At 38.7% G+C, this 21,525-nt stretch overlaps 1 protein-coding gene across 1 annotated transcript in view; it reads right to left on the minus strand.

Moving 5' to 3' along the window:
• Adam32 (ADAM metallopeptidase domain 32) overlaps positions 1 to 21,525 on the minus strand; it is a 107,831-nt gene that overhangs the window by 63,199 nt on the left and 23,107 nt on the right. The window contains exons 7-9 of the mRNA XM_090353888.1: positions 11,040 to 11,108; positions 7,868 to 7,939; positions 7,509 to 7,675 (exon numbers count right to left, since the gene is read on the minus strand). Coding sequence (XP_090210014.1) covers positions 7,509 to 7,675; positions 7,868 to 7,939; positions 11,040 to 11,108 — 308 coding nt within the window. The remainder of the gene's footprint in view (positions 1 to 7,508; positions 7,676 to 7,867; positions 7,940 to 11,039; positions 11,109 to 21,525) is intronic.

Below are 21,525 nucleotides of genomic sequence, written 5' to 3' on the forward strand. Positions count from 1 at the left end.
AAAGAAGAAAAAAGAAATAGCTTCACACAGTACATTGAAAACAACAACCACAAAGAAAACCCTCTTGTCCACCAACAATTTTCTACAGAGGAAATATGGAAAATCATACAACCAACTGCAGGCTGGTAACAAATCTAGACTTGGAGCACCATCTAGTGATGAAATAGCAGCTGTGACTGCAAACTCAGAAAAGCAGCCTGGTTTACAGGAGTAAACTAATCCAGATTATGAAGACTGCAATTAACAGATGATCTTAAATGCACATTGTTATTTATATGCTAACTTTCAGATAAATGTGATTTCAGCTAATGGACAACTCAAGGTACCAGAAACAAACATTAAAAGCATTGAATATTGAATATTGAAGTGAGGAGGCTGAGCATAAATCACTTCTTACAGCCATCCTTGTGTACTTGCTGGGTGGGGGGAATTCTCTACGCACTGCTGAAAAGCTTAGCGGTGAGATAAGCTATCCACTGAATGCAGATGAGGGCTCTGGTTCACAGAAATGCAGATGACAAGCTTTGCATGTGGAGAATGAAGGCAGGGGGGAAGGTGAAGCCCTGCCCCCCAGGTAATAGGAGGTGTACCTGAATCCCTGAAGAGTGGGGCCTGGGACTGAGAGCTTCCTGTGACCCTGCCCCCTGCCCTGACCCTATTTAGGCCTGGACCAGCTTAAGCACCATTATGCCATGCCACGTGTCTCCCTGATCCCATCCTGTGTCATGTTTCCTGGATGTCATCCAGTCATCATGGTGTCCCGATTCAGTTTTCCATCAGAGCTTTTTGTTGTTGTTTCTGTCCTCTCTGGCCTGTTTCCTGCATTGTGTATTTGCCGGTTGCTGTTATTTGAGATGAGTCACTGGCCTTCTAATAAAGACTCCAAGATTCAAACCTTCAAAATGTGGCTGATGTTGATGCAGGCCTGGTGGTCCCCTCTCATATCTCAGCATGCTCATTCCCTACGCAATATTAGATCGAAATAAACTGATTGTTGGTGACTTTAACACACCACTCTCACCTTTGGACAGATCAACAAGGCAAAAACTCAAAAGAGAAACCTTAGAATTGAACAACTATATAGATGAACTAGATCTAACAGACATCTACAGATTATTCCACCCAGCAACAACACAATATACATTTTTCTCAGCAGCACATGGAACATTTTCCAAAATAGACCACATTTTAGGCCATAAAACAAACCTGGACAGATTCAGAAACACTGAAATTATTCCCTGCACTCTCTCAGACCACAAGGGCATCAAATTGGAACTGAACACACAACTCCACCAACGAAAACCGTGTAACTCATGGAGATTGAACAACACGTTGTTGAATCACCAATGGGTCATCGAAGACATCAGAACAGAAATCCAACAGTTTATGAAATTTAACAAAAAGGAGCACACAAAATACCATCTCTTTTGGGACACCGCAAAGGCAGTACTCAGAGGAAAATTTGTAGCGTTGAGTGCCTACAATAACAAATTGGAAAAATCGCAAACCAACAATTTAATGTGTCACGTTAAGCCCCTGGAAAAACACCAACAAACCAACCCTAATCCCACTAGAAGGAAGCAAATTATTAAAATCAAACCAGAATTAAATGAATTGGAATCCAAAAAAGCGTATAGAAAGAATCAACAAAACAGGAGTTGGTTCTTTGAAAGAATTAACAAAATTGACAAACCCTTAGCAAATCTAACCAAAAAAAGAAGGGAGCATATAGAAATAAACAAAATCATAGACGAAAATGGTAATATCACGACAGAAATTACCAAGATCCAGAGTTTCATGAGCGAATACTTCTCAAACCTTTATGCCAACAAATTTGAGAATCTAGAAGAAATGGACGAATTCCTAGCCAATATTAACATACCCACACTGAACCAAGAAGAACTAACCCAACTAAACAGGCCTATTTCAAGCACCGAAATAGAAATGGCAATAAGAAACCTTCCACCTAAGAAAAGCCCAGGGCCAGATGGATTCACAGCTGAATTCTATAAGGTCTTCAAAGCAGAGCTCACACCAATACTCCTCAAGCTCTTCAACGAAATTGAAAATGAAGGTTCTTTACCAAACTCATTCTATGAAGCCAGTATAATCCTCATCTCTAAACCAGACAGAGATTCATCAAAGAAAGAGAACTATCGACCTATTTCTTTGATGATGATGAAAATCGATGCAAAACTTCTCAACAAAATACTGGCCAACCGTCTACAACAACTCATCAAAAAAATTATACATTATGATCAAACAGGATTCATCACAGAGAGGCAAAGCTGGTTCAACATATGCAAATCAATTAATATAATTCAATACATCAACAGGAGCAGGGACAAAAATCACATGATTGTCTCAATAGATGCGGAAAAGGCATTTGACAAGATCCAACCCCCCTTTATGTTAAAAGCTCTGGAGAAACTAGGAATCCATGGAACATTCCTCAATATAATAAAGGCTGTGTATGAGAAACCCACAGCTAGTATTATACTTAATGGCAAAAAGCTAAAGCCATTCCCTCTAAAATCAGGAACGAGACAAGGATGCACACTCTCTCCACTCCTCTTTAACATAGTATTAAATTCCCAACCAGTGCAATAAGGCAAGAAGCAAGCATAGAGGGGATCCATATAGGGAACGAGGAAGTAAAACTTTCCCTCTTTGGAGATGACATGATCTTGTATTTAAAGAATCCTATAGACTCTACTCCCAAGCTCCTTGAGCTGATTCAAAACTTCGGAAGGGTAGCAGGGTATAAAATTAACCCTCAAAAATCAACTGCCTTCCTCTAAACCAACAGTGCGAAGAATGAGGCAACATTTAGGAAAGCAACTCCTTTCGCAATATCCTCAAAGAAAATAAAGTACCTAGGAATTACCTTAACTAAGAATGTAAAGGACCTTTTTGATGAAAACTTTAAAACCTTGAAAAAGGAAATTAAAGCAGAACTGAGGAAATGGAAAAACCTCCCATGCTCCTGGATTGGAAGAATCAATATCGTGAAAATGACAATCTTGCCAAGGGCTATGTACAAATTCAACGCAATACCCATCAATATCCCAATGTCATTCTTTAAAGAAATAGAAGAGGAATCCAAAATTTCATATGGAATAATAAAAGACCCCGTATAGCAAAAACACTTCTTAGCAGAAAGAACAGCGCTGGAGGAATTTCAATTCCAAACTTTAGACTCTATTACAGAGCTATAATTCTCAAAACAGCTTGGTACTGGCACAGGAACAGGCCTGAAGACCAATGGAATAGAACTGAGGACCCAGATATTAAACCACAGACCTATGGCCACCTAATCTTTGACAAGGGAGCCAAAAAAATAGAATGGAAGAAAGACAACCTCTTCAACAAGTTGTGCTGGCAGAACTGGTTAAGCACCTGCAGAAAACTAAAGCTGGATCCTTCTTTGTCACCTTGCACTAGAATTAACTCCAAATGGATCAAAGACCTGGAGGTAAAAGCTGACACACTGAAAACTCTACAGGAAGGAATAGGAGATACACTAGGCCTCCTTGGCACAGGTCGAAACTTTCTTAATAAAGACCAAGAATCACAACAAATCAGAGAAAGGCTGGATAAGTGGGACTGCATTAAACTGCAGAGCTTTTGTATGGCAAAGGACATAGCTAGTAAACTAACCAGGAAGCCTACAGAGTGGGAGAAGATCTTCACCAACCAAACAACGGACAAAGGCCTCATATCTAAAATATATCAACAACTCAAAAAATTGAACCACTCCAAAACTAACCTCCAAAGTAACAACCATCCCATTAAAAAATGGGCCAAAGACTTAAAGAGAGTCTTCTCTGAAGAAGAAACAAAAATGGCCTATAGACACATGACGAAATGCTCAACATCTCTGGTCATAAAAGAAATGCAAATCAAAACAACTCTAAGATTCCACCTCACTCCAGCTAGAATGGCCAAGATCAGGAAAACGAATGACAACAGATGCTGGAGGGGATGTGGCCAGGAGGGATCACTACTACACTGTTGGTGGGAGTGCAAACTCATTCAACCACTATGGAAAGCAGTGTGGCAGTGCCTCAAAAGGCTAAACATAGAACTCCCCTATGACCCAGCAATTCCACTACTTGGCATTTACCCAACCACCCAGAAACAAGGACATACTAAACCCACTAGCACAACAATGTTCATTGCAGCACTATTCACCATAGCAAAGATATGGAACCAACCTAGATGTCCCTCAGTTGATGAGTGGATCAACAAGTTGTGGTATTTGTACACAATGGAATTCTATGCTGCTGTCAGAAAGAATGACATCGCCCCATTTGTTAGGAAATGGAAAGACTTAGAAAAAATCATATTAAGTGAAGTAAGCCAGACTCAAAGGAACTTAGGCTCAATGGTTTCCCTCATTCGTCATAATCAGTAGAAACCTTGGGCTCTACTAGCAGAGATTTGCAATAGAGCAAACTCTTGATACATAAGGACATATAATGTGAAGCTAATTGAAAGGACCTCCAGGATAGTGAAACAAAAGCTATATAATGAATGATTGTTGTCCTTAATGTACTATGTTGTCTCTCATCTCCTTTGCTGTCCCTTGGTTATCTCATATTGATATAGTATCTCACTTTGTTATCTGATATATTGAACTTATTTGTATTTGGATATTTGAAACTTGATAGGGAAGGGGGGAAAACCAAGACGGGTGGGGGGGGTGGGGGGGAGGGAAACGGGTACCAAGACATGTGAAAGGGTATCAATGTATGTGAATAAATGCACCTTCTATCTGGCAAATATCATGTAACCCTTTTACTAATTACAATTTAAAAAAAAAGAAAAAAAAAACAATTGGTGCTGGCAGAACTGGTTAAGCACCTGCAGAAAACTAAAGTTGGATCCTTCTTTGTCATCCTGTACTAGAATTAACTGCAAATGGATCAAAGACCTGGAGGTAAAAGCCGACACTGAAAACTTTACAAGAAGGAATAGGAGATACACTAGGCCTCCTTGGCACAGGTTCAAACTTTCTTAATAAGGACCAAGAATCACAACAAATCAGAGAAAGGCTGGATAAGTGGGACTGCATTAAACTGCAGAGCTTTTGTATGGCAAAGGACATAGCTAGTAAATTATTTAGGAAGCCTACAGAGTGGGAGAAGATCTTCACCAACCATACAACAGACAAAGGCCTCATATCTAAAATATACCAACAGCTCAAAAAATTGAATCACTCCAAAACTAATCTCCAAAGTAACAACCATCCCATTAAAAGATGGGCCAAAGACTTAAAGAGAGTCTTCTCTGAAGAAGAAACAAAAATGGCCTATAGACACATGAAGAAATGCTCAACATCTCTGGCCAGAAAAGAAATGCAAATCAAAACAACTCGAAGATTCCACCTCACTCCAGTTAGAATGGCCAAGATCAAGAAATCTAAGAACAGATGCTGGAGGGGATGTGGCCAGGAGGGATCACTACTACACTGTTGGTGGGAGTGCAAACTCATTCAACCACTATGGAAAGCAGTATGGCAGTTCCTCAAAAGACTAAACATTGAGCTCCCCTATGACCCAGCAATTCCACTACTTGGCATTTACCCAATCATCCAGATACAAAGACATACTAAATCCACCAGCACAACAATGTTCATTGCAGCACTATTTACCATAGCAAAGATATGGAACCAACCTAGATGTCCCTCAGTTGATGAGTGGATCAACAAGATGTGGTATTTGTACACAATGGAATTCTATGCTGCTGTCAGAAAGAATGACATCGCCCCATTTGTTAGGAAATGGAAAGACTTAGAAAAAATCATATTAAGTGAAGCAAGCCAGACTCAAAGGAACTTGGGCTCAATGGTTTCCCTCATTTGTCATAATCAGTAGAAACCTTGGGCTCTCCTAGAAGAGATTCGCAATAGAGCAAAACCTTGATGCAAAAGGCCATATAGTAGGACGCTAAATGAAAGGATCTCTAGGATATAGAAACATAAGCCATATAATGAATGATTGTTGTTCTTAAGGTACTATGTTATCTCTCATCTCTTTTGCTGTCCCTTGGTTATCTCATATTGTTACAGTATCTCACTTTGTTACCTGATATATCGGATATATTTGTATTTAGTTATTTGAAATTGGATAGGGAAGGGGGAGAAAACAAGATGAGGGGTGGGGATGGGGGGGAGGGAAATGGAGATGAAGACATGAGAAAGGGTATCAATGTATGGGAATTAATGCACCATCTATCTAGCAAATATCATGTAACCCTTCTATTAATTACAATAAAAAATATATGAAAAAAAATCTTCAAGCTTTAATTACAATAAGTCAAATCAAAACCATGATAGAATGTTCCTGATTATAGAGCAATCAAAAAAAGCAACCAATAAGCTCAAAAGTAGTCTATTTTTAAGTACACATCAATTAAGGAAAAGATTACAGAATATTTGTGGACATTTTGAAATAGCATTAAAAGAACAAATATTATCAATAATGGGATCCAAAAGGGTCTCAAAAATGTTAAAGAGGTAATAACAGAAAAACATTCCAAACTTAGAGGACACAAATGTCCAAGTATAAGAAGGGTCAAAGGTTATCAGCGAGATTCAATTGAACAAACTCAATCCAACACATAGTAAATTGTGCTATCAAAGAAGTGGTTCTTAAAGCAGGAAGAAGAAACAATGTGTATGGGTATTCAGCTTGCTTTTCTGCATACTTTTCAAGCAGAAAACTTGGAGGAACTAAGAGAAGGGCATAACGAGAAGGGCATAAGATATCACTGTGTTTAAGTTGGAAAAACCTACCCACCAAAAATACTATGCCCAAAAAACTTCCTTCAGAGATGAGAAAAGATATAAAGACATGCCCAGATAAACAAAAGCAAAGGGAATTTATCTCCACTGGGCCTGCAAAAAATGCTAAAGAAAATGGGTGAAGTAGCATCATGCTCAAGAGGATAAGATTGGGTAAACATTCATTTAAGATCAGCTTGGCCAGAAAGTTCATGAGACAACTTTATAGTAATAACTAAATATGATGGCACATGCCTGTCATTTCAACTGCATCAAAGCTTAGATTGAGAGGATCACTGTTCCAAGGCCTGAGTAAAGCACATGATACCAGAAATGAATAACAGTTCCCCAAGTTAATTCCATCATTATCACATTTTGTTGTTGTTTTCTTCCCCCATCCCCTTCTCTCTTGTGGGTCATGGGGCTTGAACTTGGCCTGGGCACTGTCTCTGAGCTCTTCAGCTCAAGGCTACCACCTTATCCCTGGTCCTGGGTGTTGTCCTTGAGCCCTTCAGCTCAAGGCTACCACTCTACCCTTGGTCTAAGCCCCACTTCCTGTTCTCTAGAGGTTAGTTGGAGATAAGAGTCTCAAGTGCCCGGACTGGCTTTGAACCCTGATCCTCAGATGTCAGCCTCCTGAGTAGCTAGGATTACAGGTGTGAGCCACCATGCTAGCCATTTTTTTGTTTTCTATGTAGCAATACTGAAATATTACTCTTACATTAATAGATATGCAACATCATGAGGTCTTAGGGAAAGATAAGACTTTCGCCATTCTAAAAATCTTTTCAGTAGTTCATCTGCCTCACCACTTGTAGAAATCTTATTTTTGTCTGACCAGAGCTCCATTGATGATAGCACAACAGTAACGTTAAATTGTGAGAACATCTAAAAACAGAAGAAATATAAGTAAAATTCATCATGCGATTTCATAATGTTCTAGAAAATATTTTGGTATTTTCGCAAACCCATATGAAATTTGTGAAGTTGAGTTAATTATTCAAAACCATCTCATTATCTTAATGTAAATGATAATCTTTAAAACAAAGAGAAACTTAACATGAAAAAGAAAATACTTACCGAATTTACAAGACTGATCAATTCGATGACTTTATTTGTTACAAGCAGTCTATCAGAGCCCAAGTAATCATACTGAAAGACAGAATGTTATAATTAGATACATTTGGGTAGATAATACCTGAGAGATTTACTCTGAATCAACTATAAGAAGTTTGTGGCTCATAAATGATTTAACAGTTCAAAATAAGACAATAACAAATTCACTGATCATTCCTGTTGAATTCCTGGAGATATCACCTGTCTCGCTATTTAAAGTCCATTACTGTGGGACTGTTGACTTTGGGAGGTGTCACACTGACATGTATTTTTTCATCTTCTGTTTCTACATTGGAATTTGTGCATCTGTGGCTAAGTCATTGCTTAGCGACAGCATAATAAAGCCCACCAAAAGCTGTGTGATAAAGGGAAAAAGAGAAAGGAAAAGTAATATAGTATAGATGTGAATCTGTTCAAAGTACACTCTCTGTAAAGAAATATCAGAGTGAGGTCTCTTCATAATACAAATGTATATTCATTCAAAAATGAAAAGTAAAAAATCAAAATGAAACAGCTTAAAGTATTCTCAATACTCATGCAGGGCTGGGCAGGACTTATGTGCAGTTTCTCACCACCTGACCTACACACAACTCAGGGCACTGGGCTCCATCTCCAGCCCCTCTCAGAAAGAATAAAACTAGCCGGTGACTCTTGTAGCGCTCAGTATACAAGTAGCTGCTGTGTAGAACTGGGCAAGGGGAGTTGCAGGATTAGAGCAGCATTTACTTTAGAATAGCCCCTTCTTTGCATACTTAGAGCTGCGCCTGGATGTAAAGCACTTCATAAGTCTGTGATCGAGACACATTTTCACTTTCTACAGGACCCCCAATTAGTGCCCATAGAGGTAACAAGCATGTCAACCTTGGGGAGTCCTTCAAATGTATTGGAGTTGTTGAGTTACAGCACTCTGCCTATTCTGTGTGGGAAAAATGTCAGGGAACCACATGACCCACTGGACTTGGTCTGGTCTAGCAACACCACACATGGCCAGGCTGAAGAGAATCCTCAGCATTCCATGGGAGCAAAGCTACTTCCAAAATGAGCTTCTAGAGCAAGAGTGCACTTGTACACCCCAGTGTGGAACCACAACCCGCACTCTCCACCGCAGCTCCACATCAGAACTTCCACCATCGTTCATTGCCATCTCTCACCCAGACACTGTGACGTGGTATCCCTGGGCCCTTGAGCCAGCATGGTTCCTCATCTCCAGATCCCCATAGACTCGGTCTCAAGCAATAGGCTCCCTTGCAAAAAGCTGCCTGGCATTCTGAGACAGACATTTCTGTGTATCTAGTAATATGCATATAAAAGTCTCTAGGTTTCATAGCCAATTCAATGTTTTATTGAAGAATTGGTGTCTGTGCAGATGACAATAAAAAAGAAACTTTTTTTGGCTCTTGTGGGGCCTGAACTCAGAGCTGGCCACTGTCCCTGAGCTCTTCGGCTCAAGGCTGGTACTCTACCTTTTGAGCCAAGTGCCACTTCCAGGTTTTTTTTTTTCTGGTGGTTAATTAGAGATGAGTCTCACAGACTTTTGTGCCCAGGCTGGCTTTGAACTGTGATCCTCAGGTCTCATCCTTCTGAGTAGCTAGGATTACAGCCATCAGCCACCGGGGCCAAGCTAAACACTACATTTTTAAAACAACTCTGAAAACTTTGTAATCTTGAAAGAAAATATTTTCACAATTCAAAATATGTTCTGGGAATTTATTCAAATAGTGCCATATTTCAATTTTGAATGTTTTGTGTTCATTTTCCAGAACTTCTAATAAATTCAGTATTGGACTATGCTTCTCCAAATGTCTCCTTCTCTGAATTAAAGTCTGCAGCCCAAAGAATGGAATTGGCAATGAACCCTGATCAAGATCTGTGTGATTTCCCATCAAATGTGATCATCAAATACTTATTACCATATTGAAAGTTATTTTCTTGGTTTAATTGTCAGAAGTAAATATGTCATCTGTGATTAATTGTAAAGTTATCCTCTTTGAGATCCTGATGCTTAAGATGCCCTCAAATTTTTTATGGCCATGAAGAATCTAGAGGTATTTTTTCCATCAGGGTAAGCTATGGAGTGAAACAGGTGCACCATCAAAAACTTTAAGGGAGAGGGAGAGAAACAAGTGGCTGAGATTAAATGGAATATATTAGAAATATGTATGGAGATGTAACAATGACATCTTCCTCTTACAACTAACTCATGCTGAAGTAGAAACTGAATCACAGCCATCCTCGTACCTGGACAGGTGCTAGGGGCCGTTGGTTTCACAGACATCCTGGCACCTAGCCAAGAGGTGGGGTCTGTCCACCCAGTTCCCAGGGCTAGAGATGAGGCAAGCCATCCTTGGAATTGTGGATGTGTGGCTCAATGGGAAGGGCCAGGAGTGCCCCGCTCTGAGATGCAGATACATTGTGTTGTTTAGCCCCACAGGAGCTGTGTTTATGTGTAATGCTTTGCTGAAGCTTGGTCTCCACCCAACATGTGGCCTTTGTTCTTAAAAGCTTGGTGCAAGCTCTGTTCGGGACTGTAAGCCTTTCTAACAGCCTGCAGACTCCCAGTGCTACAGGAAAGACTCCAAAATTCAACCTCTCAAAATGTGGGCTTCTCTATTTTCTCATGACTGGATTTACATCTGATTTAAGGTATAATTTACCATACAGCAATGTAAGTAGGTCAACATATGGCTATGCCATCAATACTTTCTTTCAGTACCTGTTTTATAGGGTGAAATGTTCTCTAGACTCTATATCGTTTTTTTCTTAAGACTTCTCCAAAATAAGCCTTACAGGCTTAAAGAATCTCACTGACCAATTGTTACCATTTAAATAATAGTGAGAAAAGGCCTAAAAACATGACAGCAAAGAAATCTTTTTTTTCTGTAGGATTATCATCTTAGTATTTATTTCATATAAAACATTTGCATATGAATAAAATATTCATACAGAACATTTCTGATATGACTTATAGTACTCTAACTTAACTTCAATTTTGTGTTTCAGTTTTCACATTTTTACAATGGCAGTAGTGGTACAATGAGACTTAACAGGCAGGTAAAACTCAAAAATCTTTTAGTACCCTCTGAGAATAATCATATATTTACAATGCAAAAAAAAAATCTAAAAACAGAACACATACCAAACCTTTTTCCACCACAACAATCATCTCTAGATACCGAGGGACCAAGTTTGGAGGCAGAGGATCGACCTAGAAGAAAAAAAGAAAAGCAACATATAAAGCTTAAGATTGTTCTTCATGCATTTATTCCATATTCTCTCTTTAAGCTTTTATTATAGCATTTATATGACATATTAATAAATCTTCCAATTAGAAATATTCATGTGTAGTACTGTGGAATTTTATGTTGTCATACTTACCTGATTTAAGATAACTGTAAACCCTCTGTATATCACCATTATAATAGCAACAGAAATATTTTTAAAGTTTTACGTCATGGAGTCTAATGATAAGAACACTGGTTATGAGATCATAGGATGTCACTTACAGATTTATAGCTTCTAACTTTCCAACTAAGAAAGCACTTAGCATTTTTAGACATGTTTCACCTTAGTAACAGAAATGGGTGAAAGTTAACAGAAGACTAAAAACTGTTCACATCCTTTGCATTATGTTTCATACACACATGGCTTTTACAAACACAATGTAACTTTGTGGTTTTGTCAGGAAGCAAGTTTATTTCTCCTGACTTATTATTATTATTGCTATTGTTATTATTATCATTATTACTATTATTATTGTCAGTTATGGGGCTTGAACTCTGGGCCTGGGCATTGTCTCTGGAGCTGTTAAGGTCAAGGCACACCCTACCCCTGGATATGGGGGTTGTCCCTGAGTTTTTCTGTTCAAGGCTACAGCCCTACCCTTTGAGCCACAGTCCCACTTCTGGTTTTCTAGAGGTTAATCAGAGGTAAGAGTCGGGGCTAACTTTGAACCTTGATCCTCAGATCTCAGCCTCCTGAGTAGCTAGGATTATAGGCGTGAGCCACCACATGTGGCTCTCCTCAATTTTAATAAGGGTTGGTCCTTAGAATCAATAAATACAGAAGAATTGCTGTTATGCCAAATCACACTGTGAGTCACCTTTCATATCACTCCTGCTCTTGGAACATCTGCTTGTATCCATCAGGATAGGTTACTATATAATAAAGAAAAGGTTTACCTCAGTGGCCGTAAGTGAGGAAAGAGGTATGTTATGGAAGAAGAAAGAAGGAAGGGAGGAGAGGGGGAGAAAGGGGAAGAGGAAGAGAAAGAAGAGAAGGAGAAGAAGGAAGAGGAGGAAGTAGTGTCAACCTTGAGAAAAAAAGCCAAGCTAGAGTGTGAGTTCAAACCCCAATACTGGCATGCACCAACTAAAATCTCCTTTTTTTCAACAGCAACAAGCAAAAAAAAAAGTTATATTTTTTTCCTCTTGGGGAAAAAATAGAAACTGTCCCAAAAGAAGTTCAGATATTGGATATACAGGACAGAGATAATACACACTTTAAAATATGCTCAAAGGCCTTAGGAAGATTGCAAGCACAGAACTGAAAAGGAAAGCAGACAAATGATGATTTACCAAATAGTTTTTTTTTATTGTTGTTTGTGTTAAGGTTTGGGGTTTTGTTCTTTGTTGTTGTTGTTGGTGGTGGTGGTGGTGGTGGTGGTGTTTTTGTGCTGGTTTGGGACTTGAACTCGGGGCCTGGGCAGTTTTCCTGGGCACTCTATGTACTCAGGGCACTTAGTGTTCTCCCACTTGAATTACAGCTCCACTTCAAAGTACTTGGTAGTTGACTGGAGATAAAATTCTCATGGACTTTTCTGCACAGCCTGGAGCTACCACATGATTCTCAGATCTCAGCCTCATCAGCAGTGAGCATTATAAACATGGGCGACTGGTGCCCACCTTACCAAACCATTTTCATCAAAAATACAAAAACTATAAAAACAAAATTGTGGAGCTAAAAACCTTAATAACAAATATGTTATTAGAGGTTTAATAGCAGACTTTATCAAAAAGAAGAAACAATCAAAGCATGCTAATTAAAACATTTTAGAATTTATTTTTGATCCACATGCACTAGTATTTTCTGAGGTCTACTGTTATCATTGGTGTATAAATATGTTGTAGTCATAGTGAAGAATGAGTATTCTCTTCATGTGCAATATTGTTTTTCCTTTGGAATTCATGAAATTGTCTTTTACTTCTTTATAAAAATATATGAGAGGGCTGAGAATGTGGCTTAGTGATAGAGTGTTTGCCTAGCATAGACAGAAAAGACCACAAGTGGCAAGTGTCACTGTAGCTCAAGTGGGTAGAGTGCTAACCTTGATCAAGAGACAGTGGTCAGGCCCTGAGTTCAAGCCCCAGGACTGGCAAATATGTATGTATGCATAAATGTGTGTGTGTGTGTGTGTGTGTGTGTGTGTGTGTGTGTGTGTGTAGTTTCAAACCTGCTGTATGTACTCTAGAACACTATAATTTATTTCTCTTATGAGGCACACACAGAATCCAGAAGATCTGTGGAACACTATCAAGCATAACAATATATGCATAATGGGATAACCCATACAAAGAGGCAAAGAGAAGGGAAGAAAGAATATTTGAAAAATAGGCAAAAGCGTCCCAAATCTGTTGAATGATAAGAAGCTGAATTTCAATAGACTCCAAATAGAATAAACACAATGAATCCACAACACACTATAATCAAAATACCAGCACCAGAGGATTCTGGGAAGATGGCAGAGGTTCAGGATGAGTCTGAGCTCTCACCAAGATACCAGTTTTAGCACTGTAGCAGAACGTTTATAGCTAAAGAACAACGAGTAGGAGCTAAGAGATCTCAGTCAGAGAGGAAAAAGTCAGGCAGCCTGCTCAAAAAGAAAGTTTGAGCCCACACCAGTGGCGGTGGTGGTGGTGGTGGTGGTGATGGCAGTGGCTGCCGATCCCCAGAGCAGCTGCTCCAAGACAAAGGCACCGGAGCCTGAGAGCTCAGCGCCTCACCACCCTGCAACACAGACCAGTGACTATGAGCAGAATCTTCATCCTGCTACAGAGAGATGCAGGGAACTGACAACCAAGGGGCAGTGTGAGTACCTCATTAAAGACATTCTCACTCCATACAGAGCGGCATTGGGCAGGCAGCCCCGCCAGCCCAGAGCAGAGTCATCTTGGCTACTGGCAAAGATCCTGCGAGCCCAGCTACCAGATAACTGGAGCCTGAGAAGTGGTGTTGGCAGCGCCATTTCTCAAAAGGGGAAAGGGATCTGACCAGTGTCAGCTTAGCTAGGTGTTGGGTTCCCTGCCCTGGAGGGAGCAATTCCTCCCTGGGCTACTATCTGTTGAAATGGTAAGAACAATAGTGGCTCCAGGCTGGATCAGAGTGAGTTCTGAAGCTCACCAGGGACTCCAGACAGAATACAACTCCATTCACATTCAAGCTACCTAAAACAGACAGCTTTCTCCTGCAGGATACATAAAGTTCATCCACCTGCCAGTAAATTAACCTGGGTGGGCAGTTACAAAGACCCCCAAGTCTATAAGGCAGAGCAAACTGATTGGAAAAACCAAATAAGTCAGAGGAAAACAAATCACAAGAGATAAGAGACTTCATAAAGAGACTGGATCCCACATTCAGTGGAGACACAAGATTCCCCCCAAAGACTGAAGAATATTTTTTCCTAATTATAATTTCTAAAATTCTAGTAGTTTTAAAACTGCTTGGTACTGGCACAAAAACAGACCAGAAGATCAGTGGAACAGAATAGAAGACCCAGAAATAGAACCACATACCTATAGGCAACTTGTATTTGACAAAGGAGCCAAAGATATACAGTGGAACAAACACAGTCTATTCAATTATTGGTGCTGGCAAAACTGGGCAGCCACATGCAGAAAACTAAAAATTGACCCTAGCCTTTCGCCATGCATAAGCATTAACTCAAAGTGGATCAAAGACCTCAACGTCAGACCAGAAACCGTGAAATTGCTACATGATAATGTAGGGGAGACACTGGAACTCATAGGCACAGGCAACAGATTCCTGAACAGAATCCCAGGGTCACAACAGATTGCAGAGAGACTCGATAAATGGGACTACCTAAAAATAAAAAGTTTCTGTACAGATAAAAACATAGTTGCAAAAGTAGAGAGACAGCCGACCAACTGGGAAAAGATATTCACCAACAATACATCTGACAAATGCTTAATATCCAGTATCTACAAGGAACTCAAGAAACTAATCCCCCGAAAATCCAATAAACCATTCACTAAATGGGCAAAGGAACTAAAGAGAGACCTATCAGAAGAAGAGATTAAAATGGCAGAAAAACATATGAGAAAATGTTCATCATCTATGGTCATAAAGGAAATGCAAATAAAAACAACCCTAAGATACCACCTTACCCCAATTAGAATGGCCAAGATTTTGAACTCAGACAATGACAGTTGCTGGCGGGGTTGTGGAGAAAAAGGAACCCTACTGCACTGCTGGTGGGAATGTAGACTAGTTCAGCCACTCTGGAAAGCAGTGTGGAGGTTCCTTAAAGAACTGAAAATAGACCTTCCCTATGATTCCACCATACCACTTCTGGGCATCTATCCTGAACAGCATGACCCAGGATATTATAAAGACACCTGCTCAGCTATGTTCATCTCTGCACTATTCACAATAGCCAGGCGATGGAAACAATCCAGATGCCCTACTGCAGATGAATGGATACAGAAAATGTGGTATATATACACAATGGAATTCTACATAGCCAACAGACAAAATAAAATAATGGCATTCGCAGGGAAGTGGATGAATCTAGAGCGAATCATGTTGAGTGAGACAAGTCAAGACCTAAGGAACAAAAGGTGCATGGTATCCTTAATATGCGATTATTAAATCCAAAGTGTACAAGAGTGAGGACTCAATAACTGCATACCCAAAGCAATGGACATGGTAATGGAAATACAAACATAACTATATAGACAAAAAAACCTATGAATCTATAATCATAATGTTTTATTTCATAAACTGGTATGTTTCTATGACATACAAACTGTTAGCCTAATTTTGATTAAGTTCTAAAGACTAAGTCCCAGAGAATGTAATTAGAGATTCTCTCCTTGAACAATTGTTTGTTAAACTTGTAATTTAAAATAGGATATAAACATAAGCCATATAATGAATGATTGTAGTTCTTAAGGTACTATGTTATCTCTCATCACTTCTACTGTCCCTAGGTTATCTCATATTGTTACACTATCTCACTTTGTTATCTGATATATCGGATATATTTATATTTGGTTATCTGAAATTGGATAGGGAACGGGGGGGGAACAAGATGAGCGGTGGGAGAGGGGGGAAGGGAAATGGGGACCATGACATGTGAAAGGATATCATTATGTGGGAATTAAGGCACCATCTATCTGGCAAATATCATGTAACCCTTCTATTAAATACAATAAAAAATATACTTAAAAAATTCTAGTAATTTTTATTTTCATTTTTGCTTGTTCCTTTTTTTGCCACTTTTTTGTCCATCCATTTTTCCCATTTTTTTCTGTTGTGGATATGTTCACTCCTAGGAATATAGCAACAGCAATTAGTACACATCCTTCCTTCACTGTGTACAAACTTGTTTCAGATTATATTTTTATTGACTCAGTCCCCCTGTTTTTTAATCTTTCCACTTTAATCTTAGTATTTCTTCTTTAAGAGCTCATAATTGTGGTGTTTTTTTATCATTGATCTATTTTATATATTTTTTCTGTCTTTAAGTTCAATTTTTATGCATTTATTTTTCCCTTTCTATTACTTTAGGTCAGTTATCTTCACTCTATCCCTTTCCTTCATTACTCTTACATTCCTATGTTACTCTTCTCTTATTTCCCCCTCCTGTCTTTCATAAGACCTTTCTATCTCTGGTCTTTGCTCCTTCTTCAGTTTCCATAGTTCATTGATCTACAGTTGATTGTTGTTGACCTAGACTATATATTTGTTGAATTAAACTGTAGGTATAAAGTGATTTAAATCTCATAGGGATTGGATTGTATTTTGTTTTGTTTCATTTTTGTCATAAAACTGTGTTCAGTGGTGGAGTTGGATTTTTTTGTACAGGTACAAAAGGAGAGGGGGGGGAATACCAGTCTAAGATTGTGAACCTCTATAGTCTGGGAAGCAATAGAGCACTAGTTTGATTATTATCTTAAAATGGTAATCTTGTGTGGTATTAATCTTGTTCCCATTTCCAAATGGGAAGAACAAGGAACTCAAGAAAAATGGCAAACCAGGTATGGCATCTCCCACTCAAAATAAACAGGCAACAGAGCCGTCAATGGCAAACCTACAGGAGAGTCCTCTAAATGCTTTACAAATGCTATTGGCAAACATGAACAATGAAAGTTTGAAAGCATGAAGGATATATGTGAATGTGATGAGACCAATCAAAAAATAATGGAGGAATTCATAGAATTCACAAACAGAAAGTTGAATGAGTTCCAACAAAAATCCAATGAGAGTAAACTTCTGAGCTAAATGACTTCAAATAGAGCACTCAAATCAAATCAAAGAGGTAAAGAAGTCCATACAAGATCAAACACAAGAGATGCAAGATATCAAAAATGACCAACTAGAAGGAAGGGAGATGAAGGACAAAGTAGAAATTATTGCCAGCAGGTTAGACAATGCAGAAGAGAGAATCTGCAGGGTTGAAGATAATCTAGATATTATAGAGAAACACCAGAAAATGATTCAAACAAAGTCTAAGAAATTTGACAGATCTCTTCAGGAGCTCCAAGGTACAATTAGGAAGCCTAATGTAAGGCTAATCAGTATTGAGGAGGGCCTCGAGAAGGAGGTTAATAGAATTGGAACTATATTTCAGGGCATCAACTCAGAGAACTTCCAAAATATCTAGAAGGACATGCCCATCCAAATACAAGAAGCTTTTAGAACCCCAAACAGACCTGATCAGAAAAGGACATCCCACCGCCACATTATAATCCGCACAGGATTACAAACAAGAAGACCTTGGAATGATATATGCCATGCCCTAAAGACAAATAACTACCAACCAAGAATACTGTACTCAGCTAAGCTCTCATTCATAACTGAGGGAACAATAAAAACCTTCCGTAGAAGGGAAAAATTGAAACAGTATGTATCAACCAAATCAGCATTACAGAAAATTGTCAAAGATGTTGTACACATTGAAAATCAACACAAACATGTTATTGACAGAGAAATGCATACTGCTAATTACAGCAAGAATTGACAAGTTACAGACCCTAAGGAAATTGAAAAAAATGGCAAGAACTAGTAAATATTTTTCAATCCTAACCCTCAATATCAATGGACTTAACTCTCCAATTAAACAGCATAGACTGTCTAGTTGGATCAAAAAGCAAGATGCATCTTTCTGCTGTCTGCAAGAGATACATCTTGCCAAAAAAAAAATATTGTGAGAATGAGAGCCTGGAATAAAAATCTATCAAGCTAACGGCCCCTATAAACAAGCTGGAGTTGCCATCCTCATATCAGATAAAATTGACTTCAAACTAAAATTAGTTAGAAGAGACAAAGAAAGTTACTACATACTACTAAAGGGATCTCTTCTTCAGGAGGATATAACCATCTTAAAAGTCTACACACCCAATGCTGGAACACCCAACTTCTTCAAACTTCACTTACACCAAAACCACACATATATCTAAACACAGTGATTGTTGGTGACTTTAACACACCACTGTCACCTCTGCATAGATCAACTAGGCAAAAACTCAAAATTGAACAACTGCAGAGACCAACTACACCTAACAGACATCTGCAGATTATTCTATCCAGCAATACCAAAATATGCATTTTTTCACCAGCACATGGAACATTTTCTAAAATAGACCACATTTTAGGGCGTAAAGCAAACCTGTGCAAATTCAGAAACACTGAAATTGTGCCCTGCATTCTCTCAGACCACAAGGGCATCAAACTGGAACTGAACACAGTCTCTACAAACGAAAACCCTGTAACTCATGGAGATTGAACAACACATTGTTGAATCATCGGTGGATCATTGAGGAGATCAGAACAGAAATTCAACAGTTTATAGTCTTTAACAAAAAGGAACACATAAAATACCAGCTCCTTTGAGACACAGCAGAGGCAATACTCAGAGAAAAATTTATAGCTCTGAGTGCCTACATTAACAAATTGGAAAAATCACAAGCCAACAATTTAAGGGTGCATCTTAAGCTCTTGGAAAAAAGAGAAACAAACCAATCCCAATTCCAGTAGAAGGAAACAAATTATTAAAATTAAGGCAGAATTAAATGAATTAAGAGTTAAAAAAACCCATAGAAAGAATCAACAAAACAAGGAGTTGATTCTTTGAAAAAATTAACAAAATTGACAGACCCTTAGCAAATCTTACCAAAAAAAAGGAGCACATCCAAATAAACAAAAACACAGATGAGAATGGAAATATCATGACAGAAATTACCAAGATCCAGAGCATCATAAGGGAATTCTATTCAAACTTTTATGCCAACAAATTTGAGAATCTAGAAGAAATGGATGAACTTCTAGCAAATATTAACATACACACACTAAATCAGGAAGACCTAATCCAACTAAACAGATGTATTTCAAGTATTGAAATAGAAATGGCAATAAGAGACCTCCCATTCAAAGGGGGGAAATCAAGATGAATGGGGGGCAGGGGTGGGAAATGGAGACCATGTCATGAGAAAGGGTATCTATGTGAAGTAAGGCACCATCTATCTGGTGAATATAATGTAACCCTTCTATTAATTACAATAAAAAATAAAATAAATAAAAAATGAGACCTCCCATCCAAGAAATGCCCAGGGCCTGATGGATTTACAGCTAAATTCTATAAGGCCTTCAAAGCAGAGTTCACACCAATACTCCTCAAGCTCTTCAATGAAATTGAAAGTGAAGCCACCATAACCCTCATCCCAAAACGAGAGAAGGACTCATCAAAGAAATTGAACTATAGACCCATTTCTTTGATGAACATTGATGCAAAACTTTTCAAAATACTGGCCAATCATCTTCAACAACTCATCAAAAAAAATTATACACTATGATCAGCCAGGATTCATCACAGCAAAGCTGGTTCAATATACACAAGTCCATTATTATAATTCATCACATCAACAGGAGCAAAGATAAGAATCACATGATTATCACAATAGATGCAGAAAAAGCATTTGACAAGATCCACCACACCTTTATACTAAAAGCTCTGGAGAAACTAGGAATCCATGGAACATTCCTCAGTATAATAAAGGCTGTGTGGGGCCGGGAGTTTGGCCTAGAGTGCTTGCCTAGCACGCACGAAGACCCAGGTTCGATTCCTCGGAACCACATCCATAGAAAAAAGCCAGAAATGGTGCTGAGGCTCAAGTGGTAGAGCTCTAACCTTGAGAAAATCCAAGGACAGTGCTCAGGCTCTGATCTCAAGCCCATGACTGGCAAAAAAAAATTAAAAAATTAAAAATAAAAATAAAAATAAAGGCTGTGTATGATAAACCCACAACTAGTATTATACTTAATGGCAAAAAGCTAAAGCCATTTCTTCAAAAATCAGGAATGAGACAAGGATGCCCACTCTCTCTACTCCTCTTCAATATAGTACTAGAATTCCAACCCAGAGCAATAAGGCAAGAAGCAAGCATACAGGGGATCCAAATTGGGAAAGAGAAAGTGAAACTTTCCCTCTTCGCAAATGACATGATTCTGTATCTAAAGAACCCTACAGACTCACTCCCAAGTTGCTTGAGCTGATTTGAAACTTTGGCAGGTAGCAGGGTATAAAATTAACCCTCAAAAATCAACTGCTTTCCTGTATGCCAACAACGAGAGGAGTGAGGCAGCAATCAGGAAAGCAACTCCTTTTGCAATGATGAAAACTTTAAAAACCTGAAAAAGAAAATTATAGCATAACTGAGAAAGTGAAAAACCTCCCATGCTCCTGGATTGGAAGAATTAATGTCGTGAAAATGGCAATTCTGCCAAGGGCTATCTACAAATTCAATTCAAGACCCATCAATATCCCAATGTCATTCTTTAAGGAAATAGAGGAAGCTATCCAAAAATTCATATGGAAATAATAAAAAACACCATACAGCAAAAACAATCCTTATCAGAAAGGAGGAGGAATAAGCCAGACCCAAAGAAACATGGGCTCCATGGTTTCCCTCATTTGTAATAATTAGTACACTTCTAGGATTCTCCTAGCAAAGGATTACAATAGCTCAAACCCTGTGTACATATGGTCATAAAGAATGAGACCAAATGAATGGAACTACAGGATATGGAAACATGAGGTTTACCTTGTGGGATTATTTTCTTGATGTTATTTCTCTTCTCTTTTTTGCCCTTATCATTAATCTCATGCTGTTACTAAATCCAACTTTGTTAACTGGCATCTTGTATATCCATTTATTTGTTTATTTGAAATAGGGAAGAGAAGGGGGTAAAACAAGATGATTGAGAGGGGGTGGGCATGGGAAACGGAGCAAAAACATGAGAAGGGGTATCAATGTGGGAGAAGTAATGCATCTACTATGTGACAAATGTAACTGTACCCCTCTATACATTATCCTGACAGTATAATA

Source organism: Megascapheus bottae, chromosome 20 (genome assembly GCF_031878675.1).
Source record: "Megascapheus bottae isolate mThoBot1 chromosome 20, mThoBot2.hap1, whole genome shotgun sequence".
NCBI lineage: Eukaryota > Metazoa > Chordata > Mammalia > Rodentia > Geomyidae > Megascapheus > Megascapheus bottae.